The sequence below is a fragment of the Molothrus ater genome, chromosome 1, assembly GCF_012460135.2.
Source record: "Molothrus ater isolate BHLD 08-10-18 breed brown headed cowbird chromosome 1, BPBGC_Mater_1.1, whole genome shotgun sequence".
Taxonomy (NCBI): domain Eukaryota; kingdom Metazoa; phylum Chordata; class Aves; order Passeriformes; family Icteridae; genus Molothrus; species Molothrus ater.
The window spans coordinates 153,158,760-153,175,099 of NC_050478.2; the positions used below are offsets into that span (position 1 = coordinate 153,158,760).

At 60.0% G+C, this 16,340-nt stretch overlaps 1 protein-coding gene across 1 annotated transcript in view; it reads left to right on the top strand.

The window, feature by feature from the left end:
* Nucleotides 1–4,739: 4,739 nt before the first annotated feature.
* Nucleotides 4,740–16,340, top strand: part of EPPK1 (epiplakin 1) — a 34,324-nt gene continuing 22,723 nt past the window's right edge. The window contains exons 1-4 of the mRNA XM_036404410.1: nucleotides 4,740–12,227; nucleotides 12,330–13,556; nucleotides 13,671–14,957; nucleotides 15,018–16,304. Of these exons, the coding sequence (XP_036260303.1) occupies nucleotides 4,740–12,227; nucleotides 12,330–13,556; nucleotides 13,671–14,957; nucleotides 15,018–16,304 (11,289 nt within the window). The remainder of the gene's footprint in view (nucleotides 12,228–12,329; nucleotides 13,557–13,670; nucleotides 14,958–15,017; nucleotides 16,305–16,340) is intronic.

Genomic DNA, 16,340 nt, shown 5'->3' on the forward strand with positions numbered 1-16,340 from the left:
CCTGGCTGTGTCCTTGCAGCCGGGTCCAGCCGTGCCGGGGGCAGCACCGTGACGCCCCTGCTCGGCTGCAGGAGCCGCTCCTTGGTGCCCGCAGCGCTCGGTGCTCGGCCCTGGGGCTCCCCCGCCGCTCTGGGGCCAGTCCAGCCCCGACAGACCCCGCTGGGCACCCGGGCCGTGGCGTTCCCGAGGGAATCAGCCGTCCCACCGGCCCGCCCGCTCCTCCAGGCCGTGCTCCCGCCGGCTCTGGCGCGGGGAATGCGGGCACGGAGGCTCCCGATCCGCCGTGTGCCGCCCGCAGCTGCCGGGGCTCGGCCCCGCTCCGCTCCCACCTGCCCGTGCTCACGGCGCCGCGGCTGGGGCGGATCCAGCGGTCAGGGTCCAGTTATTGGGGTTATCAGGGATGCCTCTGCCCGAATTTAGGTGCAAACGAGACCCTGCGCCAAAGTCAGTAGTATGGGTTTTACCTGAGAGCAAACATACGAGAAAGAGAGGGAGGAAGAAATGGAAAATAGGAAAGAGAGTGACAGTGGCGGAATAAATAAAAAAATATAAAGAAAATATAATAATAAAATATAGAATAAAGAAAATATAGAATAAAATATAGAGTAAAGAAACTATAGAATAAAATACAGAATAAAGAAAATATGGACTAAAGAAAATATAGAATAAAATATAGAATAAAGAAAATATGGACTAAAGAAAATATAGAATAAAATATAGAATAAAGAAAATATAGAATAAAATATAGAGTAAAGAAAATATAGAATAAAGAAAATATAGAATAAAATATAGAGTAAAGAAAATATAGAATAAAATGTAGAATAAAGAAAATATAGAATAAAACATAAAGAAAATATAGAATAAATATTCTACGTTTAGAATAACAAAGAAAAAGACATTTTCTTAGAAAAGAAAACATCACCATCCCTGGACCCCAGCGATGCTCTGCTGATGCCCTCTTCAGCTGGTTCGGTGGGGAAGGTCCCCCTGGAAAGCACGGCTGGGCTGAAACACTCAGGCCAGGTAGGAACCCCCTGGGCAGGGCCGTTGTGTTTTACAGCTCATCCCGGGGGTGTGACCCACACTCCTGTGCTGCAAGGCCTCGGGAGTGACTCTGGGGGCACTCGGGGCTCTCTGATGGAGGAAGGCGCCCCTCAGCTGCCTCTGGGCTCACTGCCCCGACAGGAGGTGACAACACAGCGAAACGGCCTGCCCTGCCCTGGGCTGGGGATGGATCTGTGCAAACCTGGGCTGGGGATGGATCTGTGCAAACCTGGGCTCTGTGAGATGGATCTGTGCAAACCTGGGCTGGGGATGGATCTGTGCAAACCTGGGCTGGGGATGGATCTGTGCAAACCTGGGCTCTGTGGGATTGATCTGTGCAAACCTGGGCTCTGTGGGATGGATCTGTGCAAACCTGGGCTCTGTGGGGATGGATCTGTGCAAACCTGGGCTCTGTGGGATGGATCTGTGCAAACCTGGGCTCTGTGGGGATGGATCTGTGCAAACCTGGGCTCTGTGGGGATGGATCTGTGCAAACCTGGGCTCTGTGGGATGGATCTGTGCAAACCTGGGCTCTGTGGGGATGGATCTGTGCAAACCTGGGCTCTGTGGGATGGATCTGTGCAAACCTGGGCTCTGTGGGGATGGATCTGTGCAAACCTGGGCTCTGTGGGGATGGATCTGTGCAAACCTGGGCTCTGTGGGATGGATCTGTGCAAACCTGGGCTCTGTGGGGATGGATCTGTGCAAACCTGGGCTCTGTGGGATTGGATCTGTGCAAACCTGGGCTGGGGATGGATCTGTGCAAACCTGGGCTCTGTGGGGATGGATCTGTGCAAACCTGGGCTCTGTGGGGATGGATCTGTGCAAACCTGGGCTCTGTGGGGATGGATCTGTGCAAACCTGGGCTCTGTGGGATGGATCTGTGCAAACCTGGGCTGGGGATGGATCTGTGCAAACCTGGGCTGGGGATGGATCTGTGCAAACCTGGGCTGGGGATGGATCTGTGCAAACCTGGGCTCTGTGGGGATGGATCCAAACCTGGGCTCTGTGAGATTGGATCTGTGCAAACCTGGGCTCTGTGGGATGGATCTGTGCAAACCTGGGCTCTGTGAGATTGGATCTGTGCAAACCTGGGCTCTGTGGGATGGATCTGTGCAAACCTGGGCTCTGTGGGATTGGATCTGTGCAAACCTGGGCTCTGTGGGGATGGATCTGTGCAAACCTGGGCTCTGTGGGGAGGGATCTGTGCAAACCTGGGCTCTGTGGGGATGGATCTGTGCAAACCTGGGCTCTGTTGGATTGGATCTGTGCAAACCTGGGCTGGGGATGGATCTGTGCAAACCTGGGCTCTGTGGGATTGGATCTGTGCAAACCTGGGCTCTGTGGGATGGGATCTGTGCAAACCTGGGCTCTGTGGGATGGATCTCTGCAAACCTGGGCTGGGGATGGATCTGTGCAAACCTGGGCTGGGGATGGATCTGTGCAAACCTGGGCTCTGTGGGGATGGATCTGTGCAAACCTGGGCTCTGTGGGATGGATCTGTGCAAACCTGGGCTCTGTGAGATTGGATCTGTGCAAACCTGGGCTCTGTGGGATGGATCTGTGCAAACCTGGGCTCTGTGGGATGGATCTGTGCAAACCTGGGCTCTGTGGGATGGATCTGTGCAAACCTGGGCTCTGTGAGATGGATCTGTGCAAACCTGGGCTCTGTGGGATTGGATCTGTGCAAACCTGCTCCCAGCACAGGGCTCTGTGGGATGGATCTGTGCAAACCTGGGCTCTGTGGGATGGATCTGTGCAAACCTGGGCTCTGTGGGATGGATCTGTGCAAACCTGGGCTCTGTGGGGATGGATCTGTGCAAACCTGCTCCCAGCACAGGGCTCTGTGGGGATGGATCCAAACCTGCTCCCAGCACAGGGCTCTGTGGGCTGCAGCCTCACCCACCCCAAAGCCAGCCAGAGATGATTCCCAGCCCGGCTGCTGGGCTGGGCTCGCATTCTTTTCCTGATTTACTTGTTTACTCCTCCCCTGGGGAATGGGTTTCCCTTTATCTAATCTCGGCGGTTTTGCCTGTCAGTGCAAAGTTCCAGCCATGCATTCCTGAGGGAGGGGTGGGCTTCGTGAGCAGGAACTTTACAGCAGCACGAACCGTTTCGGTCTCTGGCACAAGCGCATCCCACAGCTCTGCCAGCAGGAGGGGGGGTTTGCATTGGGTGCCATCTCACCCTGAGGTAGCCCTGGAGGTGGCCTGGTGGCCACTGCCCGCTGAGATGGAGCCTCTCTGCCTATGGGCAAGGTGGGAAGGGGGGGGACAGTGGAAGGACAGGGGGTTGGTGCAGCAGCCCTGTGGGAGCACAGGGAACTGCGTGGGTTAGTGGGTTAGGGTTAGGGTTAGGGTTAGGGTTAGGGTTCACAGGGGGTCCGTGTTCACAGGGCTCCGAGGATGAGGGAAGAGACGAGGATCTGACTCCGTGTTTCAGAAGGCTTGGTTTATTATTTTATGATATATATTACATTAAAACTATAGTAAAAGAATAGAAGAAAGGATTTCATCAGAAGGCTGGCTAAGAATAGAAAATGAAGGAATGATAACAAAGGCTTGTGGCTCGAACTCTCTGTCTGAGCCAGCTGACTGTGATTGGCCATTAATTAGAAACAACCACATGAGCCCAATGCCAGATGCACCTGTTGCATCCCACAGCAGCAGATAATCACTGTTTACATTTTGTTCCTGAGGCCTCTCGGCTTCTCAGGAGGAAAAAATCCTAAAGAAAGGATTTTTCATAAAAGATGTCTGCGACACACCCCGGAGTCACAGGATCGTGGAAGGGTTTGGGTGGAGAGGGACCTCAGAGCCAGCCCAGTCCCACCATGTCCCATGGCAGGGACACCTTCCCCTGTCCCAGGCTGCTCCAAGCCCCATCCAGCCTGGCCTGGGAAACTTCCAGGGATCCAGGGGCAGCCCCAGCTGCTCTGGGCTCTCTGTGCCAGGGCCTCCCCACTCTCACAGGGAAGGATTTCTTCCCAAAATCCCATCCAGTCCTGCTCCCTGGCAGTGAGAGCCATTCCCTGTGTCCTGTCCCTCCATCCTTGTCCCCAGTCCCTCTCCAGCTCTCCTGGAGCCCCTTTAGGCCCTGCAAGGGGCTCTGAGCTCTCCCTGGAGCCTTCTCCTCTCCAGGTGAGCACCCTCATCTCTCCCAGCCTGGCTCCAGAGGGGCTCCAACCCTGCAGCAGCTCCGTGGCCTCCTCTGGGCTCTCTCCAGCAGCTCCAGGTGCTGCTGCTGTGTCCCCAGGGCTGGGGCAGCTCTGCAGGTGAGGTCTCACCTGAGCCCAGGAGCAGAGGGGCAGAATCCCCCCTTCCTTTCCTGCTGGGGGCCCAGCCCAGGGCGCAGGGTTTGGGGGTTCCGGTGTATGTGGCTGGGGCATGTGGAGCTTCTCACCCACGGACTCCCTGAGTCTGGCCGGGTCCCTCAGGGTGGCACGCCAGGTTTGGACATGCCCAGTCTTTGGCTGTCACTTCCTCCTGCCTGAGGACATTTACGTTTCTGATTTCCCGGTATTTGACACGCAAACCGTGAAGAAGCTGATTTCTCACCGCGCTTTCCCTCTCTCTGCAGAGTCCTGGGAGCTGTGGGAGGCGTGCAGCAGCAGGATGGAGAGCAAGCCAGCAGTGAATGGCCAGGCTGTCCCCGGGGAAGCCACGTCGGGGACAAACCACTTGTGCCAGGGCGCGATGCCGCGCAAGCAGCAAAAGGCAGCTGGCAGAGACGCAGGGCCGGATGCTCCTGGGGAGCCCTCAGAGACGGCCGGCAGCATTGCAGGCGTGTATGTAGAGGCTTCAAAGAGGATAATGAGCTTCTATGAGGCCACCAGAGAGCATCTTCTGAGCCTGGATTCAGCCCTGAGCCTCCTGGAGGCGCAGGCAGCCACGGGCTCCATCTCCGACCCGCTGAGGAGCCGCCGTGTCCCTGTGGCAGAAGCCGTGAGGACGGGGCTGGTGGGGCTGGAGCTGAAGGAGAGGCTGCTCTCGGCTGACAGGGCTGCTACTGGCTTCCTGGACCCCTACACTGACGAGAAAATCTCCCTCTACCAGGCCATGCAGAAGGAGCTGGTGGGGAGGGAGCAGGGCATCCGCCTGCTCCAGGCCCAGCTGGCGACCGGAGGCATCATCGACCCGGCCACCGGTGGGCGGCTCCCGGCAGGGCTGGCCTGCGAGAGGGGGTATCTGGACGAGGAGATGAGCCAGCTCGCCTCCGGCCCCGGCAGTGAGGACAGCAGGGTGTTCCGTGACCCCAGCACCATGGAGAAGGTCACCTACTCGGAGCTGAGGAAGAGGTGCGTCGTGGATCCGGCCTCAGGCTTCCTGCTCCTGCCGCTGCAGGTCACATTCCCGGGGCTGGGAGGGAGGGTGAGCAGCAGGGACCTGATGGACTCTGGCATCATCAGCTCCGACGTGTTCCGGGGCCTCGAGGAGGGAAGAATCTCTGCCCAGGAGGTGGCAGAGAATGACATTGTCCAGCACTTCCTGCGTGGGACGAGGAGCGTGGCTGGGGTTGTCCTGCCTTCTGGGGAGCAGAAGAGCCTTTACCAGGCGCTGAGGGAGCATCTCCTGGTGCCTGGTGCTGCTCTCGTGCTCCTGCAAGTCCAGGCCTCCACGGGCAGCCTGACAGACCCCCTGAAGAACAAAAGCTACTCCGTGGACGAAGCTGTCAGGGTTGGCCTCATTGGCCCAGAGCTTTACGAGAAGCTGTCCTCAGCTGAGAAAGCCATCACTGGGTACAGGGACCCGTCCACCGGAGAAATGCTCTCCCTGTTCCAAGCCATGGGGAAGGGCTTTGTTCCCAGGGACCATGGCCTCTGCCTCCTGGAGGCTCAGCTGGCCACGGGGGGTGTCATTGCCCCAGGCAGGCACCTCCGCGTCCCCATGGAGACAGCCTGCGAGTGGGGGTACCTGGACGAGGCCACCAGGCAGCTCCTGTCCAGCCCTCCCGGTGACATGAAGGGGTTCTTTGACCCCAGCTCCAAGGAGAAGCTGAGTTATGCAGAGCTGCTCCAGCGCTGCGTCACCGACCCCAGCACGGGGCTGCTGCTGCTGCCACTCCCTGGGGACAGCGGCGAAAGGTCCCAGGGGACACTCGGCTTCCTTGACCACAAGACCCAGACAGCTCTGGAAAACACGCAGGTGCCCATTGCTGTGGGGAAATTCAAGGGCAAGCCGGTGTCCCTGTGGAAACTGCTCTTCTCTGACTACATCCAGGGTGAGCAAAGGGCTGCGCTGGCTCAGCAGTTCCTGGCAGGAGCGCTCTCCCTGCAAGGGCTGGGAGAGGCCGTCAGAGCCGCTGTTGAGGAAAATGCTGCCACTGCTAACGTCACCTTCAAGGGCCTGAGGGAGCAGGTGACGGCTGACCAGCTCCTGAGCTCAGAAATTATCAACAAAGACTTGTTCAAGAAACTCAAGGAGGGAGAAACGTCAGCCAAGGAGGTGGTGGGCATGGACACCGTCAGGAAGTACCTGCAGGGCACAGGCAGCATCGGGGGGCTGCTGCTCCCTGACTCCCAGGAGAAGATCAGCATCTACCAGGCAAAGCGCAAGGGACTCCTCAGGCCAGGAACGTCTCTGATTCTCCTGGAGGCACAGGCTGCCACGGGGTTTGTCATCGACCCCGCTGCCAACAAGAGGTACTCCGTGGACGAGGCTTTACGAGCAAACGTCATCGGCCCGGACGTGTACGAGAAGCTGCTGGCGGCAGAGAAATCTGTCACTGGCTACCGAGATCCTTACTCAGGGGCTAAGATCTCCCTGTTCCAGGCCATGAAGAAGGAGCTGATCGTCAGGGACCACGGCATCCGCCTGCTGGAGGCCCAGATCGCCACCGGCGGCATCATCGACCCTGTCAACAGCCACCGTATCCCTGTGGAGGTGGCCTACAAGCGTGGCTACTTCGACAAGAAGATGAATTTAATCCTCTCAGACCCCAGCGACGACACCAAGGGCTTCTTTGACCCCAACACGCACGAGAACCTGACCTACCTGCAGCTGAAGGAGAAATGCATCACCGAGCCCTCCACAGGGCTCTGCCTCCTCCCTCTGAACAGCAGGAAGAGGCAGTTCGTGGACGAGGCCACCAGGCAGGTGTTCAGGAGCTCCTGGCTGCCCGTCAGGTTTGGGCGCTTGCGGGGAGAGAAGGTCTCGGTGTGGGACCTGCTGAACTCCGAGTACTTCAGCGAGGGGAGGCGCCGGGAGATTTTCAACCACTTCCAGCTGAGGAAGCTCAGCCTGGAGCAAATCCGGCTGATGCTGGAGGAGGAGATGAAGAAATGGGCCCCCATCAAGTTCCCGGCCATGAGAGGCAACGTCAGCGCTTACCACCTGATGGAAACCGGTGTCATCGACAGGGCCCTGTTTGAGCAGGTGCTGGAGGGGTCCGTCACCCCAGAACAAGTCCTGCACATGGACTCTGTCAGGAAGTACCTCTACGGCTCAGGCAGCATCGGGGGGATTGTGCTCCAGCCGTCCAACCAGAGAATGAGCATTTATGAGGCCATGAAGCAGAACATCGTGGTGCCAGGAGTGGCCCTGCCCCTGCTGGAGGCCCAGGCTGCCACGGGCTTCATTATTGACCCCGTGAACAACCAGAAGCTCTGCGTGGATGAGGCCGTCAAGGAGGGAGTCATTGGGCCAGATGTCCATGAGAAGCTGCAGCAGGCGGAAGGGGCCGTGACGGGCTATAAAGATCCTTTCACGGGCAAGAAGATCCCTCTTTTCCAGGCCATGAAGAAGGGGCTGATCGCGGACAAGCAGGCCATGCAGCTGATGGAGGTGCAGATGGCCACGGGAGGCATCATCGACCCGACGTGCGGCCACCACATCCCCCTGGAGGCGGCCCAGCAACGAGGCTGCCTGGATGAGGACACCAGCAAGGCCCTCTCCAAGCCCAGCGGTGACCACAGAGTGTTCTGCCTCCCAGACAGCAGAGAGGGCGTGACCTATGCCGAGCTCATCCAGCACTGCCAGAAGGACGAAGTCTCCGGCTTCCACTTGCTGCCTCTGGCACAGGCAGCTGCTCCTGCCTACACCGACGAGCAAATCCAACGGATCTTCAAGGAAACCATGGTGAAGGAAAAAGGAGTCTCCCTCTGGGAGCTCGTGCACTCGGGGTATTTCACCGAGGAGCAGAGGAGCGATTTCATGGAGAGGTTCCGGTCGGAGGAGCTGTCGCTGGAGCAGCTGGTGGCTCTGGTGCTCAGGCTGGTGGGGGAGATGGAGATGAAAGCCAGGACCCAGATCTCCCTGGAAGGCCTGAGGGGCAGTGTCCCTGTGGTCTGGCTGCTGGACACGGGCATCATTTCCCAGAAGACGTTTGAAGAACTGGCTCAGGGTGTAAGGACTCCCGAAGAAGTGGCTGAAATGGAGAGCGTAAAGAGGTACTTGAAGGGCACGGGCAGCATTGCTGGGGTCTTCATAGAGGCATCCAAACAGAAGATGAGCTTCTATGAAGCCATGAAAAACAACCTCCTCCTCCCTGGGGCTGCTCTGAGGCTGCTGGAGGCTCAGGCAGCCACAGGGTACCTGACTGACCCTGCCACAAACCGGAGGCTCAGCGCGAGGGACGCCGTGAGAGCGGCCGTTGTTGGCGAGGAGCTGTCTGAGAAACTCCTCCAGGCTGAGAGGGCTGTGACGGGCTACACAGACCCCTACACCGGGGGCTCCATCTCCCTGTGCCAAGCGCTCAGGAAGGAGCTCGTCCCCCTGGCAGAGGCCGTGCCCTTGCTGGAGGCCCAGCTGGCCACAGGAGGGGTGGTTGATCCCATCCACCACCTCCACCTGCCGCTCCAGGCTGCCTGCAGGTACGGCTTCTACGACGAGGACCTGAACCAAACCCTCTCTCAGCTGGATGACAGCACCAAGAGCTTTTTTGACCCAAACACCAAGGAGAACGTGACCTACCAGCAGCTGAAGGATCGGTGCGTTCGTGATGCCGAGTCGGGTCTGTGGCTCCTCCCTCTGTCGGAAAACGCGATGTTCTGCGTGGATGAACAGACCATGAAAGTGCTGAAATCTGTGACTGTTTGTGTCAACGTGGGGCGGTTCAAAGGACAGACCGTGTCTGTCTGGGACCTCCTCAACTCTGAGTACTTCTCAGACAGCCAGAGAAGAGAGCTGGTGCAAAAGTACAAGGATGAGAAGGCTGAAGTGCTGCAGGAAATCACCACAATTATCACCACAATCATCCAAGAGACTGAGGCACAAGGCAAGAAGTTCGCATTCAAGGGCCTGAGGAAAAGAGTTTCCGCCAGTGACCTCTTCCAGTCCCAGCTGATCGACAAAAAAACCCTCGATGAGCTCAACCAGGGGAAGAAAACAGTCAAAGAAGTGACTGAAATGGAGTCTGTCCGCAGGTACCTGGAGGGCAGTAATTTCATAGCAGGGGTCCTTATCCAGCCAAGCAACGAGAAGATGAGCATCTACCAGGCCATGTGGAAGGGCATCCTGAGGCCAGGGACCGCCCTGGTGCTGCTGGAGGCACAGGCAGCCACCGGCTACATCATCGACCCTGAGAAAAACAAGAAGTTTTCGGTGGAGGAAGCGCTGGAGGCGGGTCTGATTGGAGGGGAGATTTTTGAGAAGCTGCTCTGTGCGGAGAGAGCCGTGACGGGCTACACGGACCCCTACACCAAAGCCCCCATGTCCCTGTTTGAAGCCATGAACCAAGGGCTGATTGTGAAGAGCCACGGCATCCGCCTGCTGGAGGCTCAGATCGCCACCGGCGGCATCATCGACCCCGTGCACAGCCACCGTGTCCCCGTGGAGGTGGCCTACAAGCGCGGCTACTTCAACCAGGAGATGAACCAGATCCTGTCAGACCCCAGTGACGACACCAAGGGCTTCTTCGACCCCAACACCCATGAGAACCTCACGTATATGCAGCTCCTGGAGAGATGCGTCCAAGACCCGGACACGGGGCTGTACATGCTGCAGGTTGTAAAGGAGGGAGGAAAGTATTTCTACATTGATGAGTCCACAAAGCAGGCTTTGCGCTCAAAGCCCCTTCAAGTGAAAGTTGGAAAGTTTAAGGACCAAACCGTTTCTGTCTGGGAAGTCCTCTGCTCTCACTACTTCTCAGAGCAGAAGAGGAAAGAGCTGGTGATGCAGTACAAAAGCAAAAACCTAGCGCTGGAAGAGCTGATATCCCTCATCTTAAAAATCATCGAGGACACTGAGCGAAGAGGAGAAGCCCTCAAGGTCAAAGGACTGCGGGGCGAGGTGTCGGTGTCAGAATTGTTCAACTCTGAGATAATTGACAAGAAAACTCTGGATCAGCTGCAGGACGGGAGTCTCACCCTTGCCAGCCTCACAAAGAGGGACACCATCCAAAGGTACCTGGACGGCACTGGGTGCATCGCTGGGGTTCTCCTCCCGCTGAGGAAAGAAGTGATGAGCATCTACCAGGCCCTGAAGAAAGGCCTCCTCACAGAGCAGTGTGCCCTGGGGCTGCTGGAGGCACAGGCAGCCACCGGCTTCCTGGTGGACCCCCGGAGCCACCAGAAGCTCTCTGTGGATGAGGCTGTGTCCTCTGGGCTGGTGGGCAGCGAGCTGCGCGAGCAGCTGCTGTCGGCAGAGAAAGCCGTGACAGGATACACAGACCCCCAAACAGGAAATAAAATATCTCTCTTCCAGGCTGTGAGACAGAAGGTAATAGTCAGGGATCAGGGCATCCGCCTGCTCGAGGCCCAGCTCGCCACTGGTGGCATCGTTGACCCCTGGCATGGCCACCGCCTGCCCCTGGAGGTGGCCTACAAGCGTGGGCACCTGGACGAGGACACGTTCCTCCTGCTTTCAGATCCAGATCACGGCAGCAAAGGCTTCATAGATCCCAACACTTGCGAGAAGATCAGTTACAGCCAGCTCCTGCAGAGGTGTGCCAAGGACAGGGAGAGCGGCTTGTACCTGCTGCAGGTCCTGGAAAAGGAAGGCGACTATTTCTACATTGATGAGCAAACCAAAAACGCCCTGTTGTGCACCAAGGTCCAGGTGCCTGTGGGGAAATACAAGGGACAGGTGTTATCGCTGTGGGAGCTCCTCTGCTCCGAGTACATCACAGAGGAGAAGAGAAAAGAACTGGTGAAAAAGTACAAGGCGGAATCCCAACACATTGTGCAGGGAATCATTGAGACAATACTAAAGATCATCAGGGAAAAAGAAGAGGACAGAAGCGATGTCTGGTTCCAGGGAATCCGACAGCAGATCACAGCATCAGAACTGCTCAGTGCACAAATAATTACGGAGGAAACAATAGAAAAACTCCAGAAAGGAAAAGAGACGGCGCAAGAAATAGCAAAAATGGACAGTGTGAGGAGGTACCTTGAGGGAACTGGAAGCATCGCCGGCGTGCTGGTGCCCTCCAAGACTGAGCCAGGCAAGATGGAGAAGATGAGCATCTACCAGGCCATGTGGAAGGGCATCCTGAGGCAGGGCACGGCGCTGGTGCTGCTGGAGGCACAGGCAGCCACCGGCTTCATTGTTGATCCAGTGAAGAACCAGAAGCTCTCAGTGGACGAGGCCGTGTCCTCTGGGCTGGTGGGCAGTGAACTGAAAAACAAACTTCTAAGCGCTGAGAGAGCTGTGACGGGCTACACCCACCCCTACACGGGACAAAAGATGAGCCTGTTCCAGGCCATGAAGAAGGATCTCATTGTCAGGGACCACGGCATCCGCCTGCTGGAGGCCCAGATCGCCACCGGCGGCATCATCGACCCCGTGCACAGCCACCGCCTGCCCGTGGAGGTGGCCTACAAGCGTGGCTACTTTGACCAGGAGATGAGCCAGGTCCTGTCCGACCCCGGCGATGACACCAAGGGCTTCTTCGACCCCAACACGCACGAGAACCTGACCTACCTGCAGCTGCTGCGCCGCTGCGTGCCCGACCCGGACACGGGGCTGCTGATGCTGCAGCTGATGGACAAGGGCTCCGCGCTCTACCAGCTGAGCGAGGATGCCCGCAGAGCCTTGCAGGCCGCCCGCACCACGCTGGCTGTGGGGCTCTTCCAGGGCCAGAGCGTCACCGTCTGGGAGCTCCTCTTCTCCCGCTACGTCCCTGAGCACCGGCGCCAGGAGCTCCTGCGCCAGTACAAGGCGGGGACAGTCACCATTGCCCAGATGATCGACCTCCTCACGGCCATCGTCACCAGGGCTGAGGCCCAGGGCCACGGTGCCAACGGGGCCCCCAAGTCCACAGAAAAGGAGATCCTGCCTGAACCCATCCAGAACAGCAGCGCCTCAAACTCCCAGAAGGAAGAGAAACAGCAAAAGAAGGAGGAGCAGGAGCAGGAGCTGGAGCGGTGCCTCAAGTCGCAGACGGTGGAGGTCTCGGCAGGCGGCTTCCACGGCAGGAAGGTGTCCCTGTGGGAGCTGCTCTTCTCCAAGTGGGTGTCAGAGGCCAAGCGCCAGGAGCTGCTGGGGCGGCTGCGGGCCGGGAGCCTGGCGCTGGCCGAGTTGGCCACGCTGCTCACCCTCCTGGTGGAGGAGGCGGCGCAGCGCGGCAGCAGCGTGAAATTCACGGGCCTCAGGAGGCAGGTGAGCGCCTCGGACCTGCTGGACTCGGGCATCATCGACACGGGCACGCTGGCCGAGCTGGTGCAGGGCGCCAGGACGGTGCAGGAGGTGACGCAGATGGCCTCGGTCAAGCGCTACCTGGACGGCACGGGCGTCATCGCCGGCGTGCTGGTGCCCTGCAAGGCCGAGCCAAGCAAGATGGAAAAGATGAGCATCTACCAGGCCATGTGGAAGGGCATCCTGAGGCAGGGCACGGCGCTGGTGCTGCTGGAGGCCCAGGCGGCCACCGGCTTCCTGGTGGACCCGGTCAAGAACCAGAAGCTCTCAGTGGACGAGGCCGTGTCCTCTGGGCTGGTGGGCAGCGAGCTGCACGAGAAGCTGCTGTCGGCGGAGAGGGCCGTGACGGGCTACTCTGACCCCTACACGGGGGACAAGATCTCCCTGTTCCAGGCCATGAAGAAGGAGCTGATCGTCAGGGACCATGGCATCCGCCTGCTGGAGGCCCAGATCGCCACCGGCGGCATCATCGACCCCGTGCACAGCCACCGCCTGCCCGTGGAGGTGGCCTACAAGCGTGGCTACTTCGACCAGGAGATGAGCCAGATCCTGTCCGACCCCGGTGACGACACCAAGGGCTTCTTCGACCCCAACACGCACGAGAACCTGACCTACCTGCAGCTGCTGCGCCGCTGCGTGCCCGACCCGGACACGGGGCTGCTGATGCTGCAGCTGATGGACAAGGGCTCCGCGCTCTACCAGCTGAGCGAGGATGCCCGCAGAGCCTTGCAGGCCGCCCGCACCACGCTGGCTGTGGGGCTCTTCCAGGGCCAGAGCGTCACCGTCTGGGAGCTCCTCTTCTCCCGCTACGTCCCTGAGCACCGGCGCCAGGAGCTCCTGCGCCAGTACAAGGCGGGGACAGTCACCATTGCCCAGATGATCGACCTCCTCACGGCCATCGTCACCAGGGCTGAGGCCCAGGGCCACGGTGCCAACGGGGCCCCCAAGTCCACAGAAAAGGAGATCCTGCCTGAACCCATCCAGAACAGCAGCGCCTCAAACTCCCAGAAGGAAGAGAAACAGAAACAGGAGCAGGAGCAGGAGCAGGAGCAGGAGCAGGAGCAGGAGCTGGAGCGGTGCCTCAAGTCGCAGACGGTGGAGGTCTCGGCAGGCGGCTTCCACGGCAGGAAGGTGTCCCTGTGGGAGCTGCTCTTCTCCAAGTGGGTGTCAGAGGCCAAGCGCCAGGAGCTGCTGGGGCGGCTGCGGGCTGGGAGCCTGGCGCTGGCTGAGCTGGCCACGCTGCTCACCCTCCTGGTGGAGGAGGCGGCACAGCGCGGCAGCAGCGTGAAATTCACGGGCCTCAGGAGGCAGGTGAGCGCCTCGGACCTGCTGGACTCGGGCATCATCGACACGGGCACGCTGGCCGAGCTGGTGCAGGGCGCCAGGACGGTGCAGGAGGTGACGCAGATGGCCTCGGTCAAGCGCTACCTGGACGGCACGGGCGTCATCGCCGGCGTGCTGGTGCCCTGCAAGGCCGAGCCGAGCAAGATGGAGAAGATGAGCATCTACCAGGCCATGTGGAAGGGCATCCTGAGGCAGGGCACGGCGCTGGTGCTGCTGGAGGCCCAGGCGGCCACCGGCTTCCTGGTGGACCCGGTCAAGAACCAGAAGCTCTCAGTGGACGAGGCCGTGTCCTCTGGGCTGGTGGGCAGCGAGCTGCACGAGAAGCTGCTGTCGGCGGAGAGGGCCGTGACGGGCTACTCTGACCCCTACACGGGGGACAAGATCTCCCTGTTCCAGGCCATGAAGAAGGAGCTGATCGTCAGGGACCACGGCATCCGCCTGCTGGAGGCCCAGATCGCCACCGGCGGCATCATCGACCCCGTGCACAGCCACCGCCTGCCCGTGGAGGTGGCCTACAAGCGTGGCTACTTCGACCAGGAGATGAGCCAGATCCTGTCCGACCCCGGTGACGACACCAAGGGCTTCTTCGACCCCAACACGCACGAGAACCTGACCTACCTGCAGCTGCTGCGCCGCTGCGTGCCCGACCCGGACACGGGGCTGCTGATGCTGCAGCTGATGGACAAGGGCTCCGCGCTCTATCAGCTGAGCGAGGATGCCCGCAGAGCCCTGCAGGCCGCCCGCACCACGCTGGCTGTGGGGCTCTTCCAGGGCCAGAGCGTCACCGTCTGGGAGCTCCTCTTCTCCCGCTACGTCCCTGAGCACCGGCGCCAGGAGCTCCTGCGCCAGTACAAGGCGGGGACAGTCACCATTGCCCAGATGATCGACCTCCTCACGGCCATCGTCACCAGGGCGGAGGCCCAGGGCCACGGTGCCAACGGGGCCCCCAAGTCCACAGAAAAGGAGATCCTGCCTGAACCCATCCAGAACGGCAGCGCCTCAAACTCCCAGAAGGAAGAGAAACAGAAACAGGAACAGGAGCAGGAGCAGGAGCAGGAGCAGGAGCAGGAGCTGGAGCGGTGCCTCAAGTCGCAGACGGTGGAGGTCTCGGCAGGCGGCTTCCACGGCAGGAAGGTGTCCCTGTGGGAGCTGCTCTTCTCCAAGTGGGTGTCAGAGGCCAAGCGCCAGGAGCTGCTGGGGCGGCTGCGGGCCGGGAGCCTGGCGCTGGCCGAGTTGGCCACGCTGCTCACCCTCCTGGTGGAGGAGGCGGCGCAGCGCGGCAGCAGCGTGAAATTCACGGGCCTCAGGAGGCAGGTGAGCGCCTCGGACCTGCTGGACTCAGGCATCATCGACACGGGCACGCTGGCCGAGCTGGTGCAGGGCGCCAGGACGGTGCAGGAGGTGACGCAGATGGCCTCGGTCAAGCGCTACCTGGACGGCACGGGTGTCATCGCCGGCGTGCTGGTGCCCTGCAAGGCCGAGCCGAGCAAGATGGAGAAGATGAGCATCTACCAGGCCATGTGGAAGGGCATCCTGAGGCAGGGCACGGCGCTGGTGCTGCTGGAGGCCCAGGCGGCCACCGGCTTCCTGGTGGACCCGGTCAAGAACCAGAAGCTCTCAGTGGACGAGGCCGTGTCCTCTGGGCTGGTGGGCAGCGAGCTGCACGAGAAGCTGCTGTCGGCGGAGAGGGCCGTGACGGGCTACTCTGACCCCTACACGGGGGACAAGATCTCCCTGTTCCAGGCCATGAAGAAGGAGCTGATCGTCAGGGACCACGGCATCCGCCTGCTGGAGGCCCAGATCGCCACCGGCGGCATCATCGACCCCGTGCACAGCCACCGCCTGCCCGTGGAGGTGGCCTACAAGCGTGGCTACTTCGACCAGGAGATGAGCCAGATCCTGTCTGACCCCGGCGATGACACCAAGGGCTTCTTCGACCCCAACACGCACAAGAACCTGACCTACCTGCAGCTGCTGCGCCGCTGCGTGCCTGACCCGGACACGGGGCTGCTGATGCTGCAGCTGATGGACAAGGGCTCCGCGCTCTACCAGCTGAGCGAGGATGCCCGCAGAGCCTTGCAGGCCGCCCGCACCACGCTGGCTGTGGGGCTCTTCCAGGGCCAGAGCGTCACCGTCTGGGAGCTCCTCTTCTCCCGCTACGTCCCTGAGCACCGGCGCCAGGAGCTCCTGCGCCAGTACAAGGCGGGGACAGTCACCATTGCCCAGATGATCGACCTCCTCACGGCCATCGTCACCAGGGCGGAGGCCCAGGGCCACGGTGCCAACGGGGCCCCCAAGTCCACAGAAAAGGAGATCCTGCCTGAACCCATCCAGAACGGCAGCGCCTCAAACTCCCAGAAGGAAGAGAAACAGAAACAG